The 25,932-nt window shown below is 40.6% G+C and overlaps 5 protein-coding genes across 8 annotated transcripts in view; 2 read left to right on the top strand and 3 right to left on the bottom strand.

Annotated features, from left to right (window-relative positions):
• PMS1 (PMS1 homolog 1, mismatch repair system component) overlaps positions 1-5,480 on the bottom strand; it is a 43,240-nt gene extending 37,760 nt beyond the window's left edge. For 2 of the 3 annotated variants that reach the window (XM_056496937.1, XM_056496938.1), the window contains exons 1-2: positions 5,169-5,251; positions 3,074-3,229 (exon numbers count right to left, since the gene is read on the bottom strand). In XM_056496937.1, coding sequence (XP_056352912.1) covers positions 3,074-3,205 — 132 coding nt within the window. In that variant the 5' untranslated portion in view covers positions 3,206-3,229; positions 5,169-5,251. Of the gene's footprint in view, positions 1-3,073; positions 3,230-5,168; positions 5,252-5,401 lie in introns of those variants that run through there. The other variant, XM_056496940.1, reaches the window with a different exon arrangement.
• Positions 5,464-11,975, top strand: ORMDL1 (ORMDL sphingolipid biosynthesis regulator 1). 2 transcript variants are annotated; one of them, XM_056496943.1, is made up of 5 exons: positions 5,464-5,552; positions 5,771-5,833; positions 6,870-7,063; positions 9,421-9,572; positions 10,513-11,975. In XM_056496943.1, exons 3-5 carry the CDS (start codon positions 6,890-6,892, stop codon positions 10,646-10,648), a joined length of 462 nt encoding a protein of 153 aa, XP_056352918.1. In that variant the 5' UTR covers positions 5,464-5,552; positions 5,771-5,833; positions 6,870-6,889; the 3' UTR covers positions 10,649-11,975. The 2 variants fall into 2 exon arrangements, with proteins under 2 accessions (XP_056352918.1, XP_056352919.1); XM_056496944.1 differs by having other exon boundaries at positions 5,469-5,552; positions 6,883-7,063.
• Positions 11,976-12,055: 80 nt separating this feature from the next.
• On the top strand, positions 12,056-17,244 carry OSGEPL1 (O-sialoglycoprotein endopeptidase like 1). Its single transcript, XM_056496942.1, has 8 exons — positions 12,056-12,462; positions 12,605-12,852; positions 13,483-13,870; positions 14,757-14,961; positions 15,037-15,185; positions 15,733-15,863; positions 16,010-16,081; positions 16,954-17,244. The coding sequence occupies exons 2-8, from the start codon at positions 12,641-12,643 to the stop codon at positions 17,042-17,044; spliced, it is 1,248 nt and encodes a 415-aa protein (XP_056352917.1). The 5' UTR covers positions 12,056-12,462; positions 12,605-12,640; the 3' UTR covers positions 17,045-17,244.
• On the bottom strand, positions 16,412-21,067 carry ASNSD1 (asparagine synthetase domain containing 1). Its single transcript, XM_056496941.1, has 3 exons — positions 19,586-21,067; positions 18,523-18,704; positions 16,412-17,666 (listed from the first exon to the last, which is right to left on the bottom strand). The coding sequence occupies exons 1-3, from the start codon at positions 21,065-21,067 to the stop codon at positions 17,405-17,407; spliced, it is 1,926 nt and encodes a 641-aa protein (XP_056352916.1). The 3' UTR covers positions 16,412-17,404.
• Positions 20,300-23,007, bottom strand: ASDURF (ASNSD1 upstream open reading frame). Its single transcript, XM_056496945.1, has 4 exons — positions 22,818-23,007; positions 22,314-22,367; positions 21,742-21,817; positions 20,300-21,159 (listed from the first exon to the last, which is right to left on the bottom strand). The coding sequence occupies exons 1-4, from the start codon at positions 22,890-22,892 to the stop codon at positions 21,089-21,091; spliced, it is 276 nt and encodes a 91-aa protein (XP_056352920.1). The 5' UTR covers positions 22,893-23,007; the 3' UTR covers positions 20,300-21,088.
• Positions 23,008-25,932: the final 2,925 nt, after the last annotated feature.

The following is a 25,932-nucleotide window of genomic DNA, read 5'->3' as shown; positions in this document are numbered from 1 at the left end:
CAGACATGCGATGCATATTTTACTGAATTCCAGTTCAAATATGTCATTCCAGTAAGCACCACCATAAACAGGGTAGAACTCTGAAACCCAGGTATTTACAAGAGCTAAATAAAAGATAACATTTAGGTTCTGTAACATCTCAAAACAAGTGCAGCAAAGAATTCTTTCCAGCTACATTAGAGTCTGCACAAGTGAGCAGAACCTGGAAGAATAACAAGCCAGGAGGAGAAAGTAATCAGAGCTGCAGGAGCACTAAGCTTCTTTCACAAAAGCAAGACTGGCTCTTTGAAAAGATTATGATGCAATGCACAAAAAACGTGCTGTAGTGTGTAATACATCTAGGTGACCTTAAAACTAGTTTTGCTTAGAAAGAATACTTTAAAACAGCAGCTGCCACCACTGATGCTGGACAGAGCATGTGATGGTTGATCACTGAAAGCAGGTTGATTAAACAGAACAAACTTTGCTGTCCTACCTGGGCCTATCCTGAAAGCAGTTATGAAAAACTATATAATGTACTCACAAGGTTATTTCTTGAAGTAAAAAAAAAAAAAAAAAAAAAAAAAAGACCCAATCAAAACCAAAAGAAAGGTATCTAAGGAAACCATCTGCATTCACACATAATCTGCTTTAGGAAACATCAAAAGCTTCTGAGGTAGGCTCAGAACCACAATACACAAAACACAAGAGAAATACGGGTACATGTCACTTCCTGTTGTAATGAACCATGCAAAAGCTGTCTTCAGGTGAAAAAACAATGCTTTTGCTCACGTTTGAGTCAACCTCCTACTGGGCAGCAAAACAGAACTAAGCAATACACCTCAACTGATTACAAAAACACATAAGGAAATAGAGGCAGGAAATTCTCTACCCTGCTGCTATATGTGCTAATGAAAGGTTTGAGAATCTTATAATGAGCCCCTATTTTCCCTTCTAATTTTTACTTTCAGACGAGTTAGCTGCTTAAGAAAAGAGATATTTATCTTGAATCAAAATGTTACATAAATAATTCTTTATTTCTCTTCTAATCTTACTCATTTTTACTTGTGCATGTTTTATGTAAATATTACAGTGCTTAAACTTTGTATTTTGTAACACCTTCCTCCATGAGCTGAATTTTAGCAAGGTTATGAACCCACTAAATGTTTAAGTTGCTCTGCCAGGTCACTGATGCCAATCAGTATGATTCAGCTTTGATACACAGTGCAAAGATGCCAAATAACATCACCTATGGGCATTTGGTCAGTCAAGACTTAAACACCAGCCAAAGCTTCCCACTACAGCTCACCACTGCCATGACTCTTATCTGAGACCCACTCCATCTTCAGGTTAATTCCTGTCTGCCTGTCAAAAAGGAACTGTTATCTTTGTTCAGGCAAATTGGATAAACTATGCCCTCCTGAAAAAGATTAAAATAATGAAAATGCTGCAGTTTCAGGCAAAACCCATCAAGCTGTAAAATGGAACTTCAAAGTTTCTCCTCTCTGTTATGTTTTTGAACTAATCCAGAATTAATGCGGTCATTGACCTCTGTTACGTAGTCAGAGTTATTTTAATTTCTGATTAAAAAATGCTAGGAAAAAATTCCATTATTTTACAGTATTACTGTCTAGACTTGTGCAAAGTGCAGGTTTTCTCTTCTCCCCTAGTACCCACACAAGAACAATAATCCAATCTCTTTTAATCACTGACAACCTGCATAAAGTCAGGTTTGTTTGTTGGGAATTACAGTGTTTTGGATTGGGCTGGATTGACAAGAATATATGAGTAGTGTGGATGACTCATGCACTGAAAATGGTTAAAAATGAACTTTTTAACTGATTTGGGACACAGCTGGTTACTGTGCTGCGAAACCCACATTGCTTAGAGGGCTCTCAGCTCTGCAAGGTTTGTTCCAACCATTCTGGAACACTTGAAAAGCTTTCTGCTCATTTCTTTCAGCTACAGATCAGCTCCCAGGATCTGATCCCAATACCTTCTACCTCCAACAACTGTACACACACTACTAAGACTGGAGTTGCTCATGAAGCAAGATACTCTGCAATCTTAACATTGAGAAGACAGAGCTTATAAGAGACCACAGCAAAGACAGAACATCTCCAGCTTACTCAAAGCAGTAACAAACATGCTCCTTGGCATCTGCAGGAAACCATTCTCAGAAGGAAAAAACACTAAAGTCATTCAGAAAATACAGCAGACATGGACATAAAACAAGGAGAAACTGAATTGCCCTCCTAATGAAGAGCATTTATGTAATGCTTAATTCAAGAATATCCTATACATTCACTGTTAGTTGCAGAAAGCCAATTGGATACAATTCTGAATACACATTTATACAGGATATAACAGCACTTCTTTCTTACTAAGAAGTTAAGTACTTCTGTTTAAGTACTATACAGCTGCTCACAAAACACTGCAAAAACAGAAATAGGACAGCAAGAGAACCTGACCAGTTACCCATTTTATCCAATTTGTTGAGAAAAAAAGCTCAAATTCTTTATGAAAAGTAGTATTTTCTATTGTCAGAAACTATCCTTCACTGACATGTCAACTTTTTTGAACAGCGTATAAAAATAAAGAGTTAGAAGTAGCCAGAGCTCACCATGTTAACTAGAGACAGGGTGGTGATTTGTATTACAAAACTATCTTTTGTTTTGAATGGTCATTAAGCTTTTCCACTGCCTCCATTTTCACCTTTCTTACAATACTTTGTAAAGGGCAATAAATATGTTAGCCTAAGAGCAAACTGAAGTCCAACATCTTTTAGAACAGGCTATTAGTCAGAAAATGTAAATTTTAAGTAGAAAAAGGAGGATTTAAAAAGCTGATAGTTCTTCCCCCAGAATACACTCAGAAACACAAATATGCCTTACTGTTTCAGAGCAGGGACTGAAAAACACAAACGAAAACTAATTTTGTACCATTTTTACTTGAGGCAAAAATATATACATACAAATATATAATAATCATTACCATTTCCCAAACCACAATAGTCTAAAAAACAACATTTGCAGCGGATGAATTTTCCTGGCATCTTATTTTATATCGAATTTTTTTTGAGAGAAAGACTTACCAGCTTAATATCAATGCCTGTAGCACTGGCATCCAAGGAATTTTCTATCAGCTCCTTCACCACACTGACAACTGAAGTAATCACCTGAGAACTCGAAAGGAGCCGAATTGTCTCTCCAGGCAGCTGTTTCATGGTGGAAAGATTCAGGCAAGCTGCCTACAAAAATTACAGAAAAGTAATGTAAAAGGAACACTGCATTCTAAGAAACTGTTTCACAAGAATTTTGAAATGTAGAAAAATACCTTATGGCTGGAAAGTGAAATTTTTGAGCTATAGGACCCAGCTTTCTCTGCAGTCAGCAGGTGTTGGGAGAGAAATGGGGAGGCAACACAGTGGGGTTAAGGAAAAGCCATATTCAATGGCAACAGGATCTACTGGCAAAAATGAAAACCAAACCCAGAAAAGCTCTCCATTACAGTCTTGCCTCTCTGATCTGACGCACTGTGTGCCTTCCCACAGGTAATTTTATTTCCATATCAGTCTATCCTCACTTAAAAATGAAGATGCCTTATAAACCAGGGGAGATTTCTTTGTTTAATTATTGGAAATACAAAGGGTTATAAAATTTTTGCTATATTATAGACACTCCCCCATGAAGAGACTGTACATGGATCTGTGAATCATAGCATGCATTTCTGTTTAAGTACCTACATTGATACAAACAGCCAAGCCCCAGGAAAACTATTCTGCTGATTTTTGTAGCCTGCCACAGAAGAATTCAACTACAGTTTTATATGCATATGAGAGAAGCAGTGGGGAAAACAGTCTAGGTAGCATCTTGCATCTCAAGAATGGTTCAAACAGGTTTCTTCTCTTCTCTGGGTTATGTTATATAATACTATTTTTACACTGAAAGGCAAACAACCCTGACAAGCCTGGATTCTCCACTGATTCAGTCCAAAGTATCCGCTGAAGAACACAGACTGCACACTCAGCACCTGACCCAAGGATAGGAGTACACGTGGAAGAATGGAACAAACCCAGATTCCCTCCTGACACAGCCAGGACCTGGTGAGGGACTGCAGCCAACACCCCAAAGCATCACTGCTCTGCAGGGTATATGCAGCTGATACAACAATTACAGGACATTTCTCTGCCTCAACATCCTTCTAAAGACAGCTGCTCTTTAAACATAAAAGACAAAGTAAAAATGTGGTTACTTAGGGGGCGGGGGGAAGGAAGTATAGTGTTATGAAGTACAAGCAGCACTAAAATTTTTCTAGGAACAGCTACAAAGGCGTTTTCTCTTTATTTACATTGGAAAGGGAGTATGCCTTTTAGATGTGGTAAAAGGATCCCACAAATCGTTTTTCTACCAACAGGAAAACAAGAGGAGCAGGAGAAAAGGTGCACTGTTGAAGACTAACTGATATTAGTATCATGTACACATGTTCAGAGCAGCAGGTTGTGAGGCATTCACACATTGTACAGGACTCCTGTGTCAAGTGCTTCATGATTTACTCATGGGAGTAAATCAGATGGGAACTGGATGCCTCTCCATCAAAAGACAATGACTAAGATACGAGAGGGTCTTAGAAGAAACGCTGCAGACTAATTTTCTATGAGGTGTGACTGAGGTAGGCAGTGTGGGAGAGGAATCAGCTCCCGGTGTGGCCTCCCCTGCCCTGGGCCCAACCTGAGGGACACAGGCCTGTGGTGTTCCTCTGGGACGTCCTATCCACGGAAAGCATACAACCTATGATGCTTTCTAGCTAAAAGACACGTATTTCACCTAATGCCACCTTACTACTGTAACTCTTCACGGACCAGATATGCTACAAGTGTGCTCTGTGGAAAATCACAGCGTTTTCTGCGTGGGAGCCTCATCACTGATCCAACCCTTCTATCCCTCTACAGCAAGTCCGATATGCGTAGAACTGCGGTTCTACACATGCTCACCCAAACTGGGAATAAAATCTCCCTAAATTTCACTGCTCCGGCCCAACAGACGTCTGGAGCCATGAACTCCCCCCTCCGGGCTCCCCCGCCTTCCTCAGGTGCCCTCCCCAGCACGCACTGAAGCAATTCTGCGGTTTATTAGAGGAAAAAAACGGGCGAAAAGCTACAGACAACCCCTGCGGGCCCTCGAGTTTACCCCACGCCACAGGAGCCGTCCGCAGTTCCCGGTTCTCGCTGCGAGAGGCGGGGCGCCGCTCCCGCTCTGCGAGGCGCTCGCTGCTGCCCGGGGCCTTCCCGCCTCAGCCCAGGGCCCAGCGCCGCCCCGGCCCCGGCCCCGCGGGAAGCGGCGCCTCAGCCTCAGCCCCGGCCCCGGCGCGGCCTCAGCGAGGCGGCGGCGCTTCCCCCGCTCCCGCTCCGCGGCTGCGCTACCTGCGCGCCCGCCCCGCGCCCGTGGGCGGTGCAGGCGGCCTGGCCCGGCCCCTCCGCTCCCCTCCCGAGCGGCCCTGCCCACGGGCACCGCGGGCTCTACCTGCGGCCGGCGCTGGACGCTCCGCTCCGGCTCCTCGGCGGCCGCGGAAAGGTGGGGCCGCGGCGGGGGGCGGAGGGACGGGCGGCCGGGAGAGAAGGCCACGGACAGGCACGGCCGGCCTGGCGCTGCGGCGGGGCCGGGGCCGGCGAGGGAGGGACGGAGGGATGGCGGAGGGAACGCGGCGGTGCAGCGAGCCGGCCCTCGGATCGGGCTGGAGTCGTGGGGTGGAGCGGGAAGGGCTGGTGGGTCACGTCCAGATGTCTGTCTAGGTACTGGCTCGGCGTGTGCTGCGTCCCAGGGGGAGAGGAACAGCCGCGAGTCGCCCATCCCAGGTAACGCGTCCCTGCCAGTGCACGGTTTGGAATGCTTTCAGGTACTGCCTAAGGTCGGCAGTGCCCCGGTTCGGGTTCAGCTTATCTCTTTAGTCTGCGGCTGTTCATATTGCAGAATACCCAGGTATTTTAATTTTATACATTACTAAGTAAGTGTCAGAAACAAACTTTCTACCAAAAGCAAGCTTGCTTTTGCTAGTTAAACAGTGCTTTTGTATTCTGATTCAGATGATTGCTAAAAATTACTTCTTCCCATAAATGAATATCTATAGTCCCAGAGATCACGTGAGTTTGAAGTAAGCAATAGTTTAGGGGTTTTTTTAAATTATCGTTGCAAATTTTACTGCAATAGGACGAGAGGCATTGTAAGTAAGTTCTGTCAATTTCCTGGATATATCAGCATGTGAAATTATCCTGTGTCTGCATGTGTCTGTTGCTTAGAAAACTTTTGAACCTGTTCCCTAACTTCAGCCAGATTTAAAAGATAGAAATGTCTGTCTGGAAACCAATAGATGGGAAGGGGAGGAAATCTGCACTTTGCTTCAAGAAAAAGAGGTGTAGATTACTCCTTCGTCGTTCTTTCTAGAAGTAGGGCATTTGGTATATGCAGAATTCTTCACTAACCATTACATGAACAAGAAAGAGGAGGAAGATTGTCTGATGTGGGAAGTGGTAAAGAGCTCTGGATTTTGTCATGGATGGAGAAACTTAATTCAGAGGATAAAAGTTATTAGCTTGGTTTCTTACAGCCTTGCAACTTTAACTTCTGACATCACAGCTTACTATTCTTTTTTTAAATGTCCCCTCTGTAGCAGCTTATGAATTATATTTGTTTGGACTTGTTTTAAACGAAAGGTTCCTAGCTGTCTCTTTGTACTGATTTCTCTATAAACCATAGTTTGAAGATCTCGAGGTACATCCCTGTTTATGCACTGTGTTCTTTCCAGACCTGCTTCTTTAAAGCAGCTTTTTCCCACATTTGAAAATTGCATATGTTAAGTGCTCCTCTGTAACAGTAGTCTCAGTCTTCAAACAGATCTGTTTTTTAGGGTAAAAATGAACGTAGGAGTTGCCCACAGCGAGGTGAACCCAAACACTCGAGTGATGAACAGCCGTGGAATGTGGCTGACATACGCGCTCGGAGTCGGCATGCTGCACATTGTCCTGCTCAGCATTCCCTTCTTTAGTGTCCCTGTCGCCTGGACTTTAACAAATGTCATTCACAACCTGGTGAGTACTCTCTCCTGGAACAGAATTTTGAATAGTTGTTGTTCGTATGTATTTATTTTCAGTAGCAAGGGAAGGGGAAAGTAGCCAGTCTGTATGGACAATGAAATCCTGCTATCCAAAACACCACCTCTCCTTTCCTTGACCTATCCACAAATGATTGGCTATTTTGGGGAGAAGGAGTGATGCACTGCCACTTTCAGTTTAAATATGAAAGACATGAAATATTCTTTATGTAGTTATGTATTCTTTTAAAGAGCATTTAATTAGGCTGGAAGGTTGCAGACATAAAATCATCACGCCAACTAACTTTCACAATGTTCTGTATATTGTTAGAGAGCTGTGCTGAATCCATAAACTATCACCTTTTTAATTCTTGGACACCATCTACTAATTTTTCCACATAAATCTTTTAGTATACCAAAATCTTTAATTTTAGCACCTTACCTATTTTTTTTTAAGAGAAATATTTGTATTCTGTTTCTTCTAGTTTTGATTTCTGGCCAAGCTGCATAATTCAGAATGACTTCAGCATACAATGTTGTCACCATACATGACATTAGAGAAATCTTGCTTGAAAGATTGAAAGTGGGAAAAACTGAACTACTTTGACCCCAGCCCTGAAACCATTTGTTATTCAGAGGGTTGTGATTTGCATGATGACTTTTGTATGCAAAAGATTTTGTGAGCTGCTTTCTACTCCTCTCCCCAGGATGCTATCATTTTCTTGTAATCAATTAAAGTAGTGCAGCTATCTATATTGGTCCTGCCATGCTTAGAGAAAAGAGGGCCATAACCCAGCAATTTATATCATACTTGAGGTTTGCTAGCTCAATTTTCTAATATTACCTGCAAAGAGGACTTGACAATAAGATAGTTCCTTCCTTGTTTAGAAAAATGATAGTGCACTGAGGATGGGTAATATCCTCTTGAATGTCAAGTTTTAGTTTTTATTTGAGCTTTTTGTTTTTGTAGATAGGTTTAAAACTACTGGTGGAATTGTAACTGTCATTAGAGCATTTTGTGTGTTATCTTTGACAGCATCAGACATGTCTGACTTCAGAAGATGTTGGCAGAGACAAGTATTACTAAATATTTCCCACATGCCTTACTGAACTCATTGCAAGTAGCTGTAATGACAACAGGGATGAGAGCATGCACTGGCAAGTAGTTTTGTAGTGAAACACTAGAAGATGAGTATAAATTGCACTGTTGGATATTTCAGAATTTAAATGGCACTTCTTTTGGAAACAAATCCTCAAATAGTTTGACAAAAAAAAAAATCTTGGATTTCCACTAACGGAAAAATCTTAGCTAACTCTGACAGCGTTTTTGGTGGTTCTTTCTGCAAGTACCACTGGAAAATAAAATGTGGAGTGAGCATTTGGATCCATCCTAAAAGTGTCTTTATGGTTATTAAAATTGAGGCACTGCAAATGTCATGAATTAAAAATTAATTAAACAAATCAATTGTCCTAAGTTTACAGGGCTCTGTTCTGGAGGCTGTTCCAAAAAAAGGTAGAAGGAGACATGAAGTGATTTGCTGAGATTTCACCTCCATTATAAGAATTTGGAAGAAATTTTATTTTTTTCTATATAAGGCTTTCTATTAAAATTTTTATATGTGCATAAGAAAGAGAAAGAAATCTTTCATATTGTCTCACAGAGACTCTTCCTTGAAGTTGGTGTGCTCTCTTTGATAGAAAATGAGTGGTTTTTAAAACTGGAAGAGGGTGTACTCCCCTGTTTGAAACCAAGAGGCCCAAATTGGTCTTTCAGAACAAACCAGACATGGCATGTTCCCATCAAACAGGAACAGTCACAAGGAAAGTCCACATATTTAAGGAGAAGCAGCAAAGGAGTGAACAGATGGTATTCAGCATGATGCTTAGTATCTAGGGATTTGAAGCTGGTAAAGGGCTGAGAAAGCTTTTAACAGTTCATGTGATATTGCCAGTGTTTGGTAGATTTTTGCTTTATGCACATTCTACTCATCAATCTGTTAACACTGTGCTAGAAAAGTGGTGATACAAATCAGCAGCCCCACACTCGATACAGTGCTTGTTAAAATTCTGTTGAATTCATGGAACTTTTGCCTAGAAGGCAAAGGAATAGATTGGATGTCACACAGACTTGGCCTGTAATTCTGGCTCTGCACAGTCTCAGGCAAATCACTTCTTGTCTCTTCCTTCCTCTTCAATAATTTGTCCTTACAGGCTAGCAGCTCTTCTGGGTGAGAATTTACTCACTCTCTCTCTTTTTTTTTTTTTTTTTTAAATTTTGTAATGCATTGAACAATGTACCAATTATTTAAAAATATTACTAAAAGTGCCTCTGTATTCACTTTTTATTTTCCCCAGGGAATGTATGTGTTTTTGCATGCAGTAAAGGGAACTCCTTTTGAAACACCTGATCAGGGCAAAGCTAGGCTACTAACACACTGGGAACAACTGGATTATGGAGTACAATTCACATCTTCAAGGAAGTTCTTCACAATCTCTCCTATAATTCTGTGAGTTCAAAAATATGTAACAGATCAATTGACACATGAAACCATGATTTCAAAAGCTGCAACATAATGGGTTGCAACTTACAGTCTAAAAGCATTTTGTGTCTTTTTCTTGTTTGTTTATTTCTACATCACAGCTGTAGGGAGTATTTATTTACAGGCTATGTGATCAACAATCTTTTGACACTCCACATAGTGAAGTCAAAGTTTGTAAACAGTTATTAATGGGGCAGGTTTTAAAGATTAGAAATGTTGTGAGGAAAACTTACTTTTAACTCTTGGAGTTCTTTAAGAGATTGTGAAGTCATAAATATTGAAAATCTAAACTAATTGCTTTTGTGACAGCATTTATTATTTGTGACGGATTTTGTAGCTTGTGAGCTAGAAGTGTGTCAGTCCTCAGTGAATGGGATCTGTTGTCAGTTTTGCTTTGTACATATTGTCTTCTATTTACACTATGCAAAAATGGCTCAGGAATTCTATACACCTGTCTCTGTTGACAAAAGTGTGGTTGTGTAACTAAGAAAAATCAGATACATATTTAATACCCGACTATAAAAGTCTTTCTGTTTGTCCCTGAAGAAAATTTACATTTACTTACGTGGCAGAGTGAGAGGGGAGGGAAGATCCTGCATGATGTTTAGAAAGTTGGTTCATAAAGGACAGAAACTACAAAAATATCTATATAACTCCTCAAGGTGGGTACTGGAAGAAAACAGTAGACTAAGAGTTGCTTTTTAGCACCTTGAGAGGTGTGGGAAGGAGAGACTTAGGCCATAATTTTGCTGTAGGTACTCTAGAACTTCGGATGAGATATTTAATACAGATATAGATGTTAACCAGTAAAATCTTACTAATCACTAAATCACTTATTAAAACCATGCTTTGTATGTGTTTTAGAGAAGGCTGCCATCAGCTAAGCTTGCTTCCTGTTCTCCTGCAGGTACTTCCTGACGAGTTTCTATACAAAGTATGATCCAACACACTTTATCCTCAACACAGCCTCTCTCCTGACCGTGCTTATCCCCAAGCTGCCACAGTTGCATGGGGTTCGAATCTTTGGCATCAATAAATACTAAGCAGAAGGTTCAACACTGGCTGCCCCTGACATGGCTACTGCTGCTCCCTGGGTGAAGGAAACGAGTAGTCTGCTGTGCTGAGTATCTCGTTGTAGTCAGGGAGAGATGCTTTTACATCTGAGATACAATTCCTGCTTCCTGCAGCATTGTCTGGGATGAAAATCAACTTTATAAGACGATGCCATCAGATACTTCAATGAGGATTGGAAACATGTAGAAGAAAGATTTCCATGAAGAACTGGGCAGGCCCAGCTCTAAAGCTTAATCCCCACTAAGACTGTATATGTGGCTGATGCAAGTGACTTGCAAGGAAGGTACAAGTAACAGCTGAAATGGAGTAGTGTTTCACAAATACCCATCATCCATAATGCAGGTGGTAACTTTACATGTAAATCCAGAATCCTCGATGCCAAGGACTGGTGAGGCCACATTCTTAGATTAAGAGAAATTAGGTAGTTTCTGCTGTAATGGATTGTAAGTGGTTGTGCTTGTTTTTGCATTGTAAAAGTTTGTCCCACAGTAAGTACTGTGACAGCGACCATAATTTGATGGTGTAATTCCTGCCTTCTCTGTTCTTGTGATTTTTTAAAATATATTTTTTTGTCACAATGACTGAACAAAGTCCTTAACTGCCAGCTCAGGGGATTTCCACATCAACTCAATAGCTCAGTTTATGTACGCTTTTACAAATTGCCACTGTTGTGTTTATTTCATTCTGCTTACCAGGATACTGACTTTTCTGTGTGTAAATGGGACATCCTGAAAAACTGCGGTTTCTTTTTAGGTGTGGATTTTTGACTGTTTTCTCTGATATTCACTGATGGGTTATTTTTTCAGTAGCTGAGAGGCCTGTGAGGTGGTGGGGAAAGGGTTGCTGCTGTCATAGGAGAAGCTGCTCTGTTACAGAGCAAGTGTCAGAAGATGTTAAGGGAAGCTGTGTGGATTGTAAGATAGACTATAAGCTGAACTACAAGTAGGTGAGTAGGCAAATCACATGGACTAACTATGCTTTTGCAGAAAAAAAGTATAGATAACTTGCATGTCTTGGAAATGTGGAGGAATGCTGTTTTTTAGAGGTACTGTGTAGTAAGGGGTAATCTTGTATATTATCAGCTCTGGAATTACAGTGAAGGTACATCTACTGCTCTGAGCACTTATTTCTCTTGTCGTGGAAAAAGGATGAATTCTGAAGTCTGCTGTGTGTTTGCCAGTCAAAACCACCTCAGATTTAACAGAAGACTCCATTTAAGACTTGATTTACATTTTGGTTGCAGTGACAGCCAGTGAGCTGGAAAAAAAAAAATAAAAATATCAAACGACAAGCCAACAGTGGTGTAGTTTTTTTTTTTTGTTTGTTTGTTTTTTTTGTTTTTTTTTTTTGTTTTTTTGTTTTTTTTTTTTTTTGCTATAGTAATTTTCTGGCTGTGAACTTCACCGATAAAGACGCAGTTCCGGCAGCACCGCCCCGTGTTCCGGCAGCACCGCCCCGTGCCCCGGCGGGCGGAGGCGGAGCCGGGTCCTGCAGCACCGCCCCGTGTCCCGTCCTGGCAGCGGGGCGGTGACACATCGCGACACGGGGACAACGCCAGCGCTCCGCGACTCGGGCGGGGCGGAGCCGGGCGTTCCGGCCGCAGCTGCCGCTGGCCGGGGCGGGACGAGGATCCGCGGAGATGGGGCCGGGCCTGTGAAGCGGCAGAGCTGCTGGACTTGCCCTGCCTTGCCTGCACAGCAGCGCTCAGCCGCGGGGCTTCTGCTGCTGTGACCTCCCGCAGGGCTGCAAGCGTGATGAGGAACTCTGTTCACACGTAATTCAGGTAAAACAAGACGTTACCTCCCAGCTGTTTTTTTCTTCGGGTCTTAAATATCTTGTGTGGCCATTCATGACTTTAAAAACTCCTCAGAAAATCTGAGCAGAACACGTGTTTGAAAACCCTCCAGTAACAATAAACTATCCAGTTCTCTCCTAGACAAGCACCAGGTAGATTATAAGCAATGAACAGCATTGCCAAAAGCGTTTTGCAGTCAGTAAAGCACGGCCGAGCTGCGTGGCTGAGGAACAGCTCTGCTCACTCTGGAAAGCAGCGTTTTCCCAGGCTGGTTTTGGGAATAGAGACGAGCTGTGACGACACCGGCGCTGCTGTGGTGGATGAGTCTGGCTGTGTTCTGGGAGAAGCACTGCACTGTCAGAAGGAAGTTCATTTACAGTAAGAACAGACTTTTCTCAAGTCTTCTGCCTTAATAACGATTTTATTGTTACTGTTATTTATAATATCATCCATATAAAAGTCTTCCCTGCCCCATAAAACTCAGTAAGTGGTGGGTAGGTGTGAAGATCTGTTGCTGGCGCCACAACACACAATGCCTGAAATACTATTAAGGGGGAGGAAAGAAATGCCATGCATTTAACAAGTTCCCTCCAGTATTTTCTTTCAAAGAGAGATAGATTACCTCTAGCTTGAATAAAATATCATTGCTACTGTTAAAATCACCAAATGCCTTACTTTTTAAAGGGAAAATGAATAAAATGTAAGCGTTGGTGGTTAAGAACATTAGCTGATAAGTGAGGCTTTGTGAATATTAAGTTACATTGTTTTGGAACAGTGTTGAGATACAATTAAAAAGCGTATGGATCAAAAAAGAGCAAGTTAGATCCTTTTCTGGCCTTCCACTGATAACTATGCTCTCTTCAGTGCCCTTGACACTAAACAAGGCATTAGAGAATGAACTAAGGAAACAGGCAGGATACGACAAGGTTAAGAGGTGTCTGAAAACTATTTTTATGGCATTCTAACTGCTATGAGGTACCAATGCACTGTAATTCCTTGGTTTTCTAGAACAGGAGGAATAATTCCCGTGGTGGCACAGCAGCTTCACAGAGAAAACATCGAGCAAGTGGTTCAAGAAGCCCTTCGTGCCAGCGGCGTTTCTGTGGCTGAGCTCGCGGCTGTGGCCACCACAGTGAAACCCGGGCTCGCACTGAGCCTGGGCGTGGGGCTGCAGTACAGCCTGAGCTTGGTCAACAGGCACCAGAAGCCCTTCATCCCCATCCATCACATGGAGGCTCACGCTCTGACCATCAGGCTCACACATCACCTGGAATTTCCCTTCTTAGTTCTCCTGATCTCTGGAGGCCACTGTCTCCTGGCAGTAGCGCAAGGAGTTTCAGATTTCCTCCTGCTCGGACAGTCCACGGACATCGCACCGGGTGACATGCTGGATAAGGTCATATTTCCTTTCCTTTGTTGTTCTCTTCTTTTTATTGCATTTATACTACATAGTAGTAGTATTAACATCAGCATGAGGACAGTAATTCAATGCAATATAAGTTTGATGTAACTTTTTTTTTCCTGTTTTGAAATGCCATAGATTTAAGATATAAAAAAATGTTAAAAATGTACACAAAACATCAATTGTAACATGTACATTAATTATATTTCACCAAATAGGCAACATAAACAAAACTGGTATTAAATGTTTCATTGACACACTGATTACACAAAGAAGTTGTACTAATTAGAGATCTATAGAGGTATTTTATAGAGGTATTATTATGCTGCCAAGTTTAAAAAATGCATGTTAAAACATTTCTTACTAATTTTAGTTCTTAAGAGTTTGAAAAGCATGGTTTGGCCTTCAGAATCTTAAATTTTCTGGGTCCCTGAGTACAGTCTGTAAAATTGGTCACTTATGGCTTTGTTCTCAGACGCTGTTTTTAAACATATTTGTGCATATTAATTAAAATATTGGGGGAGTGCATGGAGTCAGAAGGAGGATTTTCAAAAGGTGAAACCAACTTTGTTCCTGTGTATCTGGTAATACAGTATGGCAGTCCATGTGTGTTTCCTATTGCTTAAAAGTGAATTGATATTTCTGCAAAATTTGTTGATCCTTATGTTTGCCCAGATTGTTCTAGAATTGCATTTCTAAATATTCCAAGAAAAAAAAAAATCCTGCTGGGCTGGTATTATGTCTTACCCTTACCATGCCCTGTTTGTAATTTCACATTGGATTGGATTTTTTGGTGTCACATTTTACTCCATGGACTACAGTACAGTGATGCTGTTCCAGGAGGAACTGATTCCAGGTCTGTTGTTTGTCATCTCCTTAGGTGGCACGAAGACTGTCTCTAAGAAAGCACCCAGAGTGCCACAGCATGGCTGGGGGGAAGGCCATAGAGCACCTGGCTCAGACTGGGAACCAGGAACTGCTCACCTTCCGACTGCCCATGCAGCAGTATCGCAACTGCGACTTCTCTTTCTCCGGACTTCAAAACCTTGTCAATAATGCCATTGTACAGAAAGAAAAGGAAGAAGGTATTTTTAGGCAGTCAGATACAAACTGAGCTTTTGATGACCTCAGGAACCCCCTTTGATGATATACTTTTATAGGAATTCAGGAAGGTGAGATCCTGTCCTGTGTTAAGGATGTTGCTGCTGCCGTACAGCACACAGTGACTGTTCATATTATCCAGAGGACATATCGAGCCATGCTCTTCTGCGTCAAGAACAGCATATTACCATCAAAAAATGCCACTTTGGTGGGTATACTTTGTTTTTACTTTTTATATCTGACGCTCTAGCATCATTTGAGGATGTAGATGCCTTGTACTTTCTACCTTGACACGAGGAAGATCTCAGTATGTATTATATTGTTAAAATACCAACAATATTGAAGTAACAGTCATATAAATATTTAGCTAAGTTTTAACCTAGAGAGAGATCTTTTCTTACCATCTAATCTAAGCTCCCATAACAACTTGACCTCATGCTCCCCAATACTTGATGGCTGTTCTAGTTACAGTAGAACTGGTTTAGCTTGGAAAGGACTTTAAAGATCATCCAGTTCCAATCCTTCTGCCATGGGAAGGGACATCTTCCATTAGACTTGACGTGCTTCAGGAATAATTTTTTGCATAATAAGCTCACTTAGCAGACTCTTTTCTGGTATGTTTTAATTCTCAAATGCAGCATTTATTGCTGTCTTTAGAACTTCAACTGATAATCTTTTTTTAAGCAACATGTTAGTTGTGTGACCTATCAGTACTTTTGAGTTAATGCCTTTTTTTCTTTTTGAAATGCTGTTAGGTTGTATCAGGAGGAGTTGCAAGTAATCAGTATATCCGAAAAGGTCTACAGAATCTGGCAGATGCAAATGGTTTTGCTTTACTGTGTCCTCCTCCAAGACTCTGCACTGATAATGGGGTTATGATTGCATGGTAAGAGTTGTTTCTCTTTGAACAACATTACAGGAGCACATGCAAGGTTTACATGAGAGTCAAGAACCTCTTTTTGTGCTGACTGAACGATATGCTCGCATGCAGAATTGTGACATACATTTTTGTGTGACTGGTTTGTTGCTCAGGAATGGCATTGAAAGGTTACGTGCAGGACTGGGGGTGCTACACAGCACTGCTGGCATCCGCTATGAGCCAAGGTAAGTGACTGCTCGTTCCCACTCTCCTCACTGTGGGCAGTGAAAGGGGAAGAGGTCATGTGAAAAACAGGCACAAGCTGCTGAGGAGTCTCTCTGCAGCACATATAAATTTTAAAAGTTACTTTCCAAGACAGCGTTAAATAGTAATGATCGTGGCTGGCATTTATGTTCGTTTTGGCTCAGAAACTTAATTTACATACATAATACAGTTCTATGTGTTTTCCTACTTTAATTGTGCAGATATTAGGCTTAAGACCAAACAAAAATGCAGATCTTTCAAAAGTACCAGCTGGTCTTAAACTCTGGATTTTTTTCAGGTTTTTTTTTCCCTTTCCCTTTTCAGAAAAACAGACTTGGATGGTCTCAATACAAAAAAATTGCACTACAGTTTTCACATGAAAAATTATAAAATAGTCCAAAAATAATTTGCTGTACATATTTCAGTGAATAAAAAACTAAGTTTCACTTGCTGTTTTAAAATTAAGTTTTAATGCTGATAATACATTATTTAAGATTGTCATAGGAGATACCTGTGAATCTATAGTGTGTTTTGCATTTATCAGCAAGACATGAATTTTCAACTAAAATCAGAATTTAAATAAAAAAACAGCCTCAGGAGATGGCTTTGAAATCACAGCTGTTTTTCTGAGTTTGGAATGGCTACAAATACAAATATTTCCTTATTGTAAAGATGTCTCCAGGTACAGCTTCAGATAGGCTATTTTAATGGTCACAATCTTAGAAGTGCAGGGAATGTACCAAAATACTTTTACTCTAGTGCTAATTGTAAAAAAGGTCTGTGAAACTGTACATCTGTGTGATATGGCAATGATGATGTTAATTTTTAACAAATACATAATTTTGTTTTCTAGAGCTCCCCTGGGAATTGATATTTCAAAAAGAGTTGAAGAAGAGTCCATCAAGGTGCCAAAATTAAAAAAGATACGATGGTTGGCATCTTAAAAGTAACTTAATAAAATAAATGCAACTATAAATTATTCCATGAAAACTGTTTCAATGCTGTTATGTTTAGTGACAATACTTGGATTACAAATGTTAAAAATCACCTTTTAGACAAATGCTGTGTTGCTACCACCAAAGTGATTCCAGTTACTATTCCAAACTAAGCATTCTCAGTATTAAAAGAAAAAAACTTAAAAGCACAGGATGCATTCATAGTGAGCTCCTTGTACACGTACACATATTCAACTCTGATTATTAAAATTATGCCCCAATTGTGTAAAAAAACCCAAACATTCTAAGAAAACTCAAAAATTTACTGACTTTGCATATAGAGTAAATGCAACATCTCAAGATACAGCTCTATAATTCATCTACTGAAAGTAACTTCAGTCTGCTGCATGTGTCAGATGCTTTTTCACTGTTGCTCTCTAGTTTTGCAATCCGAGATCCAAACTGTACTGCCCTTTTTGGCAAAACAGTCGAGGCTGTCAGGCCCAACTCCTTGGCTGCAAGGCGCAGAATCAGTTTCTCACCAATTCCTCGAGGTAAAGTCAAATCAGCTTTTTCTGAGACAGGAAGAGAATTGAGGAATGAAACAACATCTTCATCAAGAAAAGGAAATCTGAAAGAGAGATTTATGTGGGAAAGACCCTTTAAAAATTCCATAGGACTAATCTTGGTTTTCCTCTTTGTCACATGCAAAGATGGTGTGAAACTACACTGCAACTTTGAAACAAAAAGATTTACACAACAAATGCTGGCATCATTCTGAACTTCAGGCATTCATATCTAATGATAACTATGTGCATAGTTAAGAGCACTGCACATCCACCATTGCAACTGTTCATGTGCTCAACTGAAAATGTGCAACTAAGAGCAGATTTAGAAAAGCACTGGCACAAAGATCACATAAAAAAGCCTTTCATGCACCTGAGTGGCTTTTGCTCCTGCACACCACCTAAGGAAGTTTTTCAAGTTGATGGTAGCATGAAGGAAGTAGACACAAATAAAATTATTCTTCAACTCTTCAGACTTAACAGCCAGAAAATGTGGTGGATATTGACTATGCCTTTACTGCATGGATAGGAATACACAGCTTCTGTTACACTGTCATTCTCCAGAGACACTCCCCAAAGGTCCACACCAGAACAGTTCAAAGTTGTACAAAAGACTGTTTAACTTAAAATGATAAAACCAGCTTGAATTTGCCTATTTCAACATCTGTTGCTGCTTCTTAAAACTTCTACATGGAAATCAAGTTGCTAAATTTCCTTAAGTAAACTCTTCCACAGTGTAATACAGTCCACTTTTTTAAAAAACAAGACTAAAAACTGCACAACACAGTACACATTAACAAAACTGCAGCAGAACTAGAGACAATAAAACATGCAGAAGTTTCAATTAAGATTTTCTTAGGGGTGTTAAAAACTGCTTCTAACCAGCAAAACCAGTTTTGCTCCATGCTAAAACAGTAATACCTGGCTTCTTTTCCGTGGTCACCGATGATCCTGTCATCTCTACCAAGATTTCGAGAAGAAATGCGACCTAACTCCATTTCAAGTTCTTTATTAAGACCCTCTAAGCCATCTTTTCTGAAGCAAACACGATGTCGGGAATACCCAGCAAGCTGTTCATCTGCTCCAATTCCCATAAGCACAACCTGAGGAAACAGAATATAAGAAATCTTAGTATCTATGCAAGTTAATATGTAACAGATGTTAAATGTTTAACTACATCTTACGGAGAAAAATTTTAAGAGACATCTTCTAAATATTACCTATAGGATGGGCTGTGCCTTACACATTTACAAAGCCTGAAACAACTCCCAGTAAAGTCACTGGTAACTTGAATTGTGTTCATGATCACACCTTAAAGTACACACAAACATTGCTAGTGGAGAAAGGAAAAAACATCAAAATAATGCCATATGTATCACAAATATACCAGTATATTTGAAGAGTATCTTTATTAGTTTCTATGATAATATTTGCTAAACAACAGCATTTAAAAATTCTTGTCAAATGATTATGACATATGTTGTCGTTACCTGAAGTTATACCCAGAGTATTATTCATTTACCAGCTACTGGGTTAGTAACAACTACATTACACAATGTAAAAATGGCTTACACTACTCAGTAACTACAGTAAAATGTTTTATCAAGAGAAGAACCACTATTACATCTGGCCCATTACTGTGCCTTCAACAGCTGAAATTAAATAGTTCCTTCTTCCCTACACAAACCATCAAAAACAGAGATGTGAGAAATCAGAATCAAAAATTATAGATGGTGGTTGTTTTTTTCCTATACATACTATTGCATATCCAAAGCCATGCACATTACATGACAAAAGAACTAAATATTATTTTAAACTCTAGAATTAAACAAATATTATAATTATTGAATATTTTACATTCTGACACTGAATTTCAGAAGCTTTATGAATGGCAAAGATCCCAGCTGATTCCTGAATCAATAAAACTGTTTTTACATTCCGAAGTCAAACATAAGGCACAAAACAAAACAAAACAAAACAGTACCTTTGCAGGACTTTTATATGGTTTCAGTTCTCCTTGGTTACTAATGAAACCCTCTCCTCTAGAAGCAAACCAAATTGCACAGCCAATACTGTCATCCAAGACTGTGTCCAGTGGATAGATTAAATAATTAATACGTTCTTTTCTCACTTTTTTCAATTCCTCTAATGTAACATTAATTTCCACAAAGTTCCAGGTTCTTGAAGGGTTAATGGCTTCTAATTCCTTCAGTCCTGCCCTACCAGTGATTCTGTCAGGAACATCAAAACAAGATAAATGAGTACTAGAGTCAGCATCAAGATCCTGACAGCCTTCCTGAGGACAAAGCAAATCAAGCTGTACATCATGGTTGGTATGTCTTTTAGTGGTACCCCTGTGCTTAGCTTGCTTTTTCATCATGAAAGCTACATTGAGAAGATCAATTGGCTCTTCCAAAGGCACATGTTTATCAGCCAGGGCTGCAATAACCATAGAATCAATGCCACCAGAAAAGAGCACTGCAATGTGTGCTTTCTTATGAGACATGCTTGGAAATTCTCTTGTTTTCTGATCTGGGTCTCTGAAGAGACACAGGACTCGTCTCTTGACTGCTTCATTTAAAACATCCAGAAATTGACAGGCTAATTTTTTCTTATGATCCTCTGCAAGAAATTCTTGAAGGGTTTCTACAGACACCACACAGTTAATGTTGCTAGAATTAGAGCCTGGACATGCACCTGAAGCTTTAGAAACTGTTTTATTTAAGGGGATAACTGGTGCTCTAAGACACAGCTTTGATTCATTCACCATGAGATGTACATGGTTTGGTAAATCTTTTGACACTTGGTCAAGAACATTCATGAATGTTTCTTCTACTGCTTCCTCTATGCAGCTGTACTTCCATGGAAACAATGTTAAAGACAAAGATTTAGTTGTTGCACAAGCTTTGAGATCAATTTTGAAAATTCCAGATGCTGGGACTTCTTGCCATTGGTTGCCTGATTCAGAACAACCACTTACAGATGTGAGACAGAAAGCGCTGTCAGCCTCATTACTGAACTGCCAAAGCAAACTACGACGACCAAAGTAATCTCTGCCAAACCATAAACTGTGTCTGGCTGCTTCATAATAAATAAAAGACCAGGGACCCTGAAGCAATGAGAAGAGTGACAAAATGTCCATTTCACTGCTGCATAAAGCCAGATGATGAAACATTACTTCGGTATCATTCTCTAGATTTCCTACATGCACTCCACTGAAAATTTCTCCATTCCAAAGAAAAATATTGTTATTGACATCTTCCAGAGGCTGAGGAGTCACTAGTCCCCTCAAGTGAAGTACATGGCCTGAAAAGAGACATTCATAAGAGAGATCAGGCACAGTTTTTATCAACTGTTGGCTACTGTCTGGTCCTCTTCTTCTCAGATGGCAGAGGGTGTCTTCACTGAGGAAATCATGAATCGCACGCTGGCTGCACAAGGTAACAACACAGCAAATACCACACATTGCAACGCGAATTCACAGGAACTACTTCTTCATTTTAGCCTTTTCTGAATTTTCCAGCTCCTGATGTGCCTTCTTTAATTCATCTAATGTATCTGTGTAACAGAAAATGACACAAATAATCAGTTTCATAAACAGGAAAGTTTATGCATAGCTAAGTTTAAGAGTATACCTACAAAATTAGTAATTCCAGTCACTTTTTCAATTGAAGTGATAATCATACAACACTAATTAAGCAAAGTGCTATGTTTGTGTTCCATCACTACTAACATAAGATATAAAAGCTTGCTGTAGCATATTCCTCTTTATTATACAAATATGAGGATTTTTTTTCCCAAAGAAAGCCACAGTGCAATAGGGGAATGGCCAACTCCTGCCTATATAATCAGTATGACTTCAACATTTGTATTAAGAAAAGGGAACTGACAATTAAAATGGCAACACTATTAACCCAAATCAAAGAGAAGTACAATTTTTCACTCCAGAAAATTAAATTTATACTTCTGAATTTTTACTGTTCTAATGCTTGTTCTATCATCACCTCTGTTAACCACTCCCCTATTACTTTGTATTTGCACACAGCTGCAATTATCTCGTTTCAATATACCATTGAAATCAGCTACAAATACAGCTTTTAAACATTAACTATTTTAGACACTTTTGCACTGCAAACTTACTTTTGCACTGAGACAGCATTTCTGTCCGGTCTGCAAGGAAGAATATGTTGCTATTGGGTTGCTGCTTATAAACTTTCTGTAAAACAAAACCCACACTGTATTAAGTCAAAGCAGCAGCTTCTGGGACCACACTACAGCAGAAGTTGGTGTGGGTCCAAAGAGACATTCCTGGTATAAAAGTGAAGGGATAAGTTCTGCCCTGCCAACACCAGCATTCTAATCAAAAGTATTTAATGCTCAACCTAAGACAATTCTGAACTTCTCTTTTCCTCATGCCCAAGTGATCACGTTCTATTTTGAACAAACACACAGAAAAGGTAGGAATACCTAATGAATCCTTGTGATCAATTCAAATAAAACATAAAAAACCAAAAAATCCCAACACTGCACAAGTATACATAATCAAATGATTTGGAGGAAAAATTATTCTAAGCACAGCAGACTACGTGTTTATTAAAATCTGTATTAAAACAAATTAAAGACAGCATGCTCTGATTTTGTTACCCCTCTTGTCTTTATGTTTATTTCTCTGCTAAAGTGAAATAGTTAAAAGCAAACTTGTAAAACCTTACCCGGTTCTTCTTCAAATTGGAAAGCTCATCGACTACAACCTTCTGCTCTTTAATCTGAAAGGCAAAAGGTGCATTTGAATTAAATGATAAAAAACAAGACATCATATTATAATCCTAGTGGTGAGCATGTCTACTGATATTTTAAGACAGCAACATGCATGTATAGCTGCTGTTCTCCAAATGAATCACTGAAGAAAAAGTAAGTCTTTAAAGTTACATACTTAGTTTCTGTAGAAACATGCTATTTTGCATGCATTGGCACTTCTACACTCAAAAGCTGCTGGGAAGCCATAAATGATAATCAGAGAGCACATTTTTTACCCTCAGAAGAGAACATACACACAATTAATACAACATCAAATAATTTTTCAAAATTAGCATAATATTGAGAATACACTTTACAATCACAGGTATGCTCCAGATTCAAAATGAAATTAATGAAAATCCAAATACTCTAGAACTGTATTAGGAGCAACAGGGCCCCGCGGGGCCGCCTCCGCTCACCCGCCGGCTCAGCTCCTCCTTGTGGCCCAACGTCGCGCTCTCCTCATCCTCCTGCCGCGGCGGGCGGCCCGACATGGCCGTGGCGAGCACCGGGCGCTCTCACACGACGGCGGCGACACCGGCGCCAGCCGCGCACGTTCGGACAGCGCAGCCCCCGGGGCCGGCCGCAGCACAGCGCGTGCGCGGAGGCGGGGCCGCGCAGAACGCCGCCAATCAGCAGGCGCGGCCGAGCACGCGCCTGACAGAGCACCAATCAGCAGGCGACGCTGGGCACGCGCCCCAAGGGGCACCAATCAGCAGGCACGGCAGGGCACGCGCCCCAAGGGGCACCAATCAGCAGGAGCGGCCGGGCACGCGCGGGGGCGCGAGGCGAATGGCGCGAAGCCTGAGGGGGCTCGCGCCCCCCGCCGGGAGAAACCGGGACTGCGCTGTACTTTCTGGGAGCAGTATGCGGGAGGGCATTCGGGACAGGCCCAAGATGGAGAAGATTTTTTGGATGAGTGTGTCGGAACACCCGGAAAAGGAAATGAGCAGTTTAGTGTAGTGTGACCCGGGGCTGCTGTCGGGCAGGGGGCTCTCAAACCCCTTTAAGCGGTTTGCTTAAAGGTCTTCCAGAAGAGATATGAATCATACACTATTTACAGATATTATGATATGATTCATACACTATTTACAGATATTAGGATCATATGTTTCATTAAGTTCAGTACTAAGACATGTTTCTACAGTAAAGATAGAGAGGGACTTTTTAGAGGGGTCCTTATGGTACTGACTGCAGTGGAAATATAGTTCAGATCTTCATGAATCATTTGAAATATTTACAACTTCTGTAAGAGAGGTAGGAGTGTTGACTTAATCTCACATAATCGTACATATTATATATTTTGATAATACTTAGAGTTTCTGAGCAAGATTGCAGCTTGGTTGTATCTATGAGCTTGGCTGGAATGTCTGTGATGTTGATCAATATTTTTGGTAGCGGTATAGGAAGAACAAGGATTTTGGCTCCCAGTACAGGGATGGAGAAAGACAATTTGGCTATATTTCACAATCCACTAACTTGCAAAAGTTGTGCTTATTTGCTTTTAACAGAAGGTTACACTTTCCTAAAAGGTCAGTCTTTCTCTTCCCTCCACCTTTAAGCACACACTTGTGCCTCCAGCCTTGCCCCACCACGGCTGCGTGTGGGTCTGTGTGGTGGGACAGGTGAGGGAGCTGATCTGTTTTTCTCTGCAGTGCACAGGGCTGTTGTGATTCTGGCAGTCCCAAAGCAGAGCAGCTGAAGCTGCTGGGGAGTTGTTTTCCAGGGGTTGGAGCAGTTCTGGGTTCTTGTCCCTTGAATTCTGGAAGAAATACACATATCTGGGTCACATAGATCAGTTTTGGTGCTATTGCTCACTGTGCTTTGTAGTTTGTCGCTGTTGTTCTGTTGAGTAATTTGTTTAATCTGAGTAACTCCCAACCCTCTGCTGCCCAAGTGTTTTATTTGTTGTTCATATGTTACAAAGGTTGATGATCAAGTAACCAGTAGTCAAAGTATAATTTCTGTAGTGATTATCCTTTTTATGTTCTGTAATAAAGGCAGTTAATGTTTATTAATCAAAAATCCATCACTCAGTGTTATTGATTGTTTCAGAAGAGTGATGGTAATGGTTTTGAGGATTAATAGCAAACGTGGAATGGTTTTAACTTCTGGTCTTACCACAAACTAATGATTCTTCTGCTGATAAGGAACGGGCTTTTGATAGGTCCTTTTAGAAATAATTTAATTCCTGTGACAAGATCACTCCTAATATTACAGTCATACCTACAAAGAGAGCAGCTGTGTTTGCAACTCAGCAAAGGAAACCTTTTCACTCTCTGTGCAGAGCAGTGTCATCTCCATTGGAGCTCATTCCAGGGCTGCTGCAGTTCTGGTGTTGTCTGCACTGTTATTCCTGAGAGCTGGGGAGGGCACCTCGTCTGGCTCGTCTGGCTGACAGCTAAGTGGACAATGTCATTCAGTGACACATCTCTGGCCATTCTGATCGTGTCTGTGCATTTGTGCCAGCTCTGATGCTCTAAACTATTGTTCTTTTTACTAGCATAAAACTATTTCTGGAGGTTAATAATGCCTGACACAATGTTAATAAAGTATCAAAGAATATTTCAGTCTTTTACCTGGCATCTTTAAAAATATAAAAAATAACACAAATTACACAAATTACCCAAAAAGTCATGGAAACGGCTAAAAGCCAGAAGTAGTTACTGATGCCAGAAAGTCTTTGAAGTTGCTGTCACCTGTTAGCAAATGCACGGCCAAAACAGGAATCTTTAAATAACCAAGCTCAGTCTCCAAAAGGCTGCTGTTAAAACCATGCTGAAGAGGTGAGGCCATCCTTGTGACAACACTGTCATGTCTTGAGGACCTCTGTTCATGATGTTGACAGTACATTTGTGTTGGAGGATTTTATAGCTGTGAGAGTCACAAGGTAGGACTGATAGTCCTTAGCAACCTCAAAGTTTCCGTGCTCTTTGCTGCAGGCTGGAAATCCGCGTGTGCTCAGTTCTGTATCTCTCAGCTGATGCTTGGTAACATGTTAAGCCACTGTAAATCGGTTGTGGGTTCAAGTCTGAGTGGTTTATGAGGTTCAGCTGTAAGTGACTGTAATCTGAGGGAACTTGTCATGCTTCAGAAGAACCGGTCACAGAGGTCCTTGCAGGGAAATAGCACCAGGATAATTGTAGCTCTAATGTTGGCCACAAGAGAGCAAGCCGAAACTGTGCTGGCTGCTTAGAGACAGCCAAGGAAAGAGTGGGGCCAGCCATGTAAGACAGATGGATGAGGTTTCTAAAAGGGGAGAGCACAGTGTGAGAATTTATGTGGGTTTTTGTCTGTTTTGGAACGTCCTCAGTTCTGATCCTGGCTTATTTTGTATTCAGGCATATCCATACATACACATATGTGTTGCCATAATACACATTAGTAGATTCTGAGATGTAACATCAATCTCTGTGTTAATTTCCCAGTTGAACCTAATTTAATAATTTGCTAATTTATACCAGTCTAATAAAGTTCAAATTGTTGGAATTGGTTTGGTTTGCTTTATGGTAGTCCTTCTGTTAATTTGTCTGA

The sequence above is a fragment of the Oenanthe melanoleuca genome, chromosome 7, assembly GCF_029582105.1.
Source record: "Oenanthe melanoleuca isolate GR-GAL-2019-014 chromosome 7, OMel1.0, whole genome shotgun sequence".
NCBI lineage: Eukaryota > Metazoa > Chordata > Aves > Passeriformes > Muscicapidae > Oenanthe > Oenanthe melanoleuca.
The sequence above is the reverse complement of the archived record's forward strand: the minus strand, read 5'-3'. Positions and strand labels throughout refer to the sequence as shown.

Excerpts from the sequence above, each read along its gene's own strand:
- ASDURF (XM_056496945.1), bottom strand. The coding sequence starts at position 22,892 with ATGTCGGGCCGCCCGCCGCGGCAGGAGGATGAGGAGAGCGCGACGTTG. Across the intron at positions 22,368-22,817 it reads AGGAGGAGCTGAGCCGGCGG|ATTAAAGAGCAGAAGGTTGT; the intron begins GTGAGCGGAGGC and ends TTTGCCTTTCAG. Across the intron at positions 21,818-22,313 it reads CCAATTTGAAGAAGAACCGG|AAAGTTTATAAGCAGCAACC; the intron begins GTAAGGTTTTAC and ends TTTGTTTTACAG.
- OSGEPL1 (XM_056496942.1), top strand. The coding sequence starts at position 12,641 with ATGAACAGCATTGCCAAAAGCGTTTTGCAGTCAGTAAAGCACGGCCGA. Across the intron at positions 13,871-14,756 it reads CGGGTGACATGCTGGATAAG|GTGGCACGAAGACTGTCTCT; the intron begins GTCATATTTCCT and ends TCATCTCCTTAG. Across the intron at positions 15,864-16,009 it reads AATGGGGTTATGATTGCATG|GAATGGCATTGAAAGGTTAC; the intron begins GTAAGAGTTGTT and ends TTTGTTGCTCAG.
- ORMDL1 (XM_056496943.1), top strand. The coding sequence starts at position 6,890 with ATGAACGTAGGAGTTGCCCACAGCGAGGTGAACCCAAACACTCGAGTG. Across the intron at positions 7,064-9,420 it reads CAAATGTCATTCACAACCTG|GGAATGTATGTGTTTTTGCA; the intron begins GTGAGTACTCTC and ends TATTTTCCCCAG. Across the intron at positions 9,573-10,512 it reads ACAATCTCTCCTATAATTCT|GTACTTCCTGACGAGTTTCT; the intron begins GTGAGTTCAAAA and ends GTTCTCCTGCAG.
- ASNSD1 (XM_056496941.1), bottom strand. The coding sequence starts at position 21,067 with ATGTGTGGTATTTGCTGTGTTGTTACCTTGTGCAGCCAGCGTGCGATT. Across the intron at positions 18,705-19,585 it reads CATATAAAAGTCCTGCAAAG|GTTGTGCTTATGGGAATTGG; the intron begins GTACTGTTTTGT and ends CTGTTTCCTCAG. Across the intron at positions 17,667-18,522 it reads GACCACGGAAAAGAAGCCAG|ATTTCCTTTTCTTGATGAAG; the intron begins GTATTACTGTTT and ends TCTCTCTTTCAG.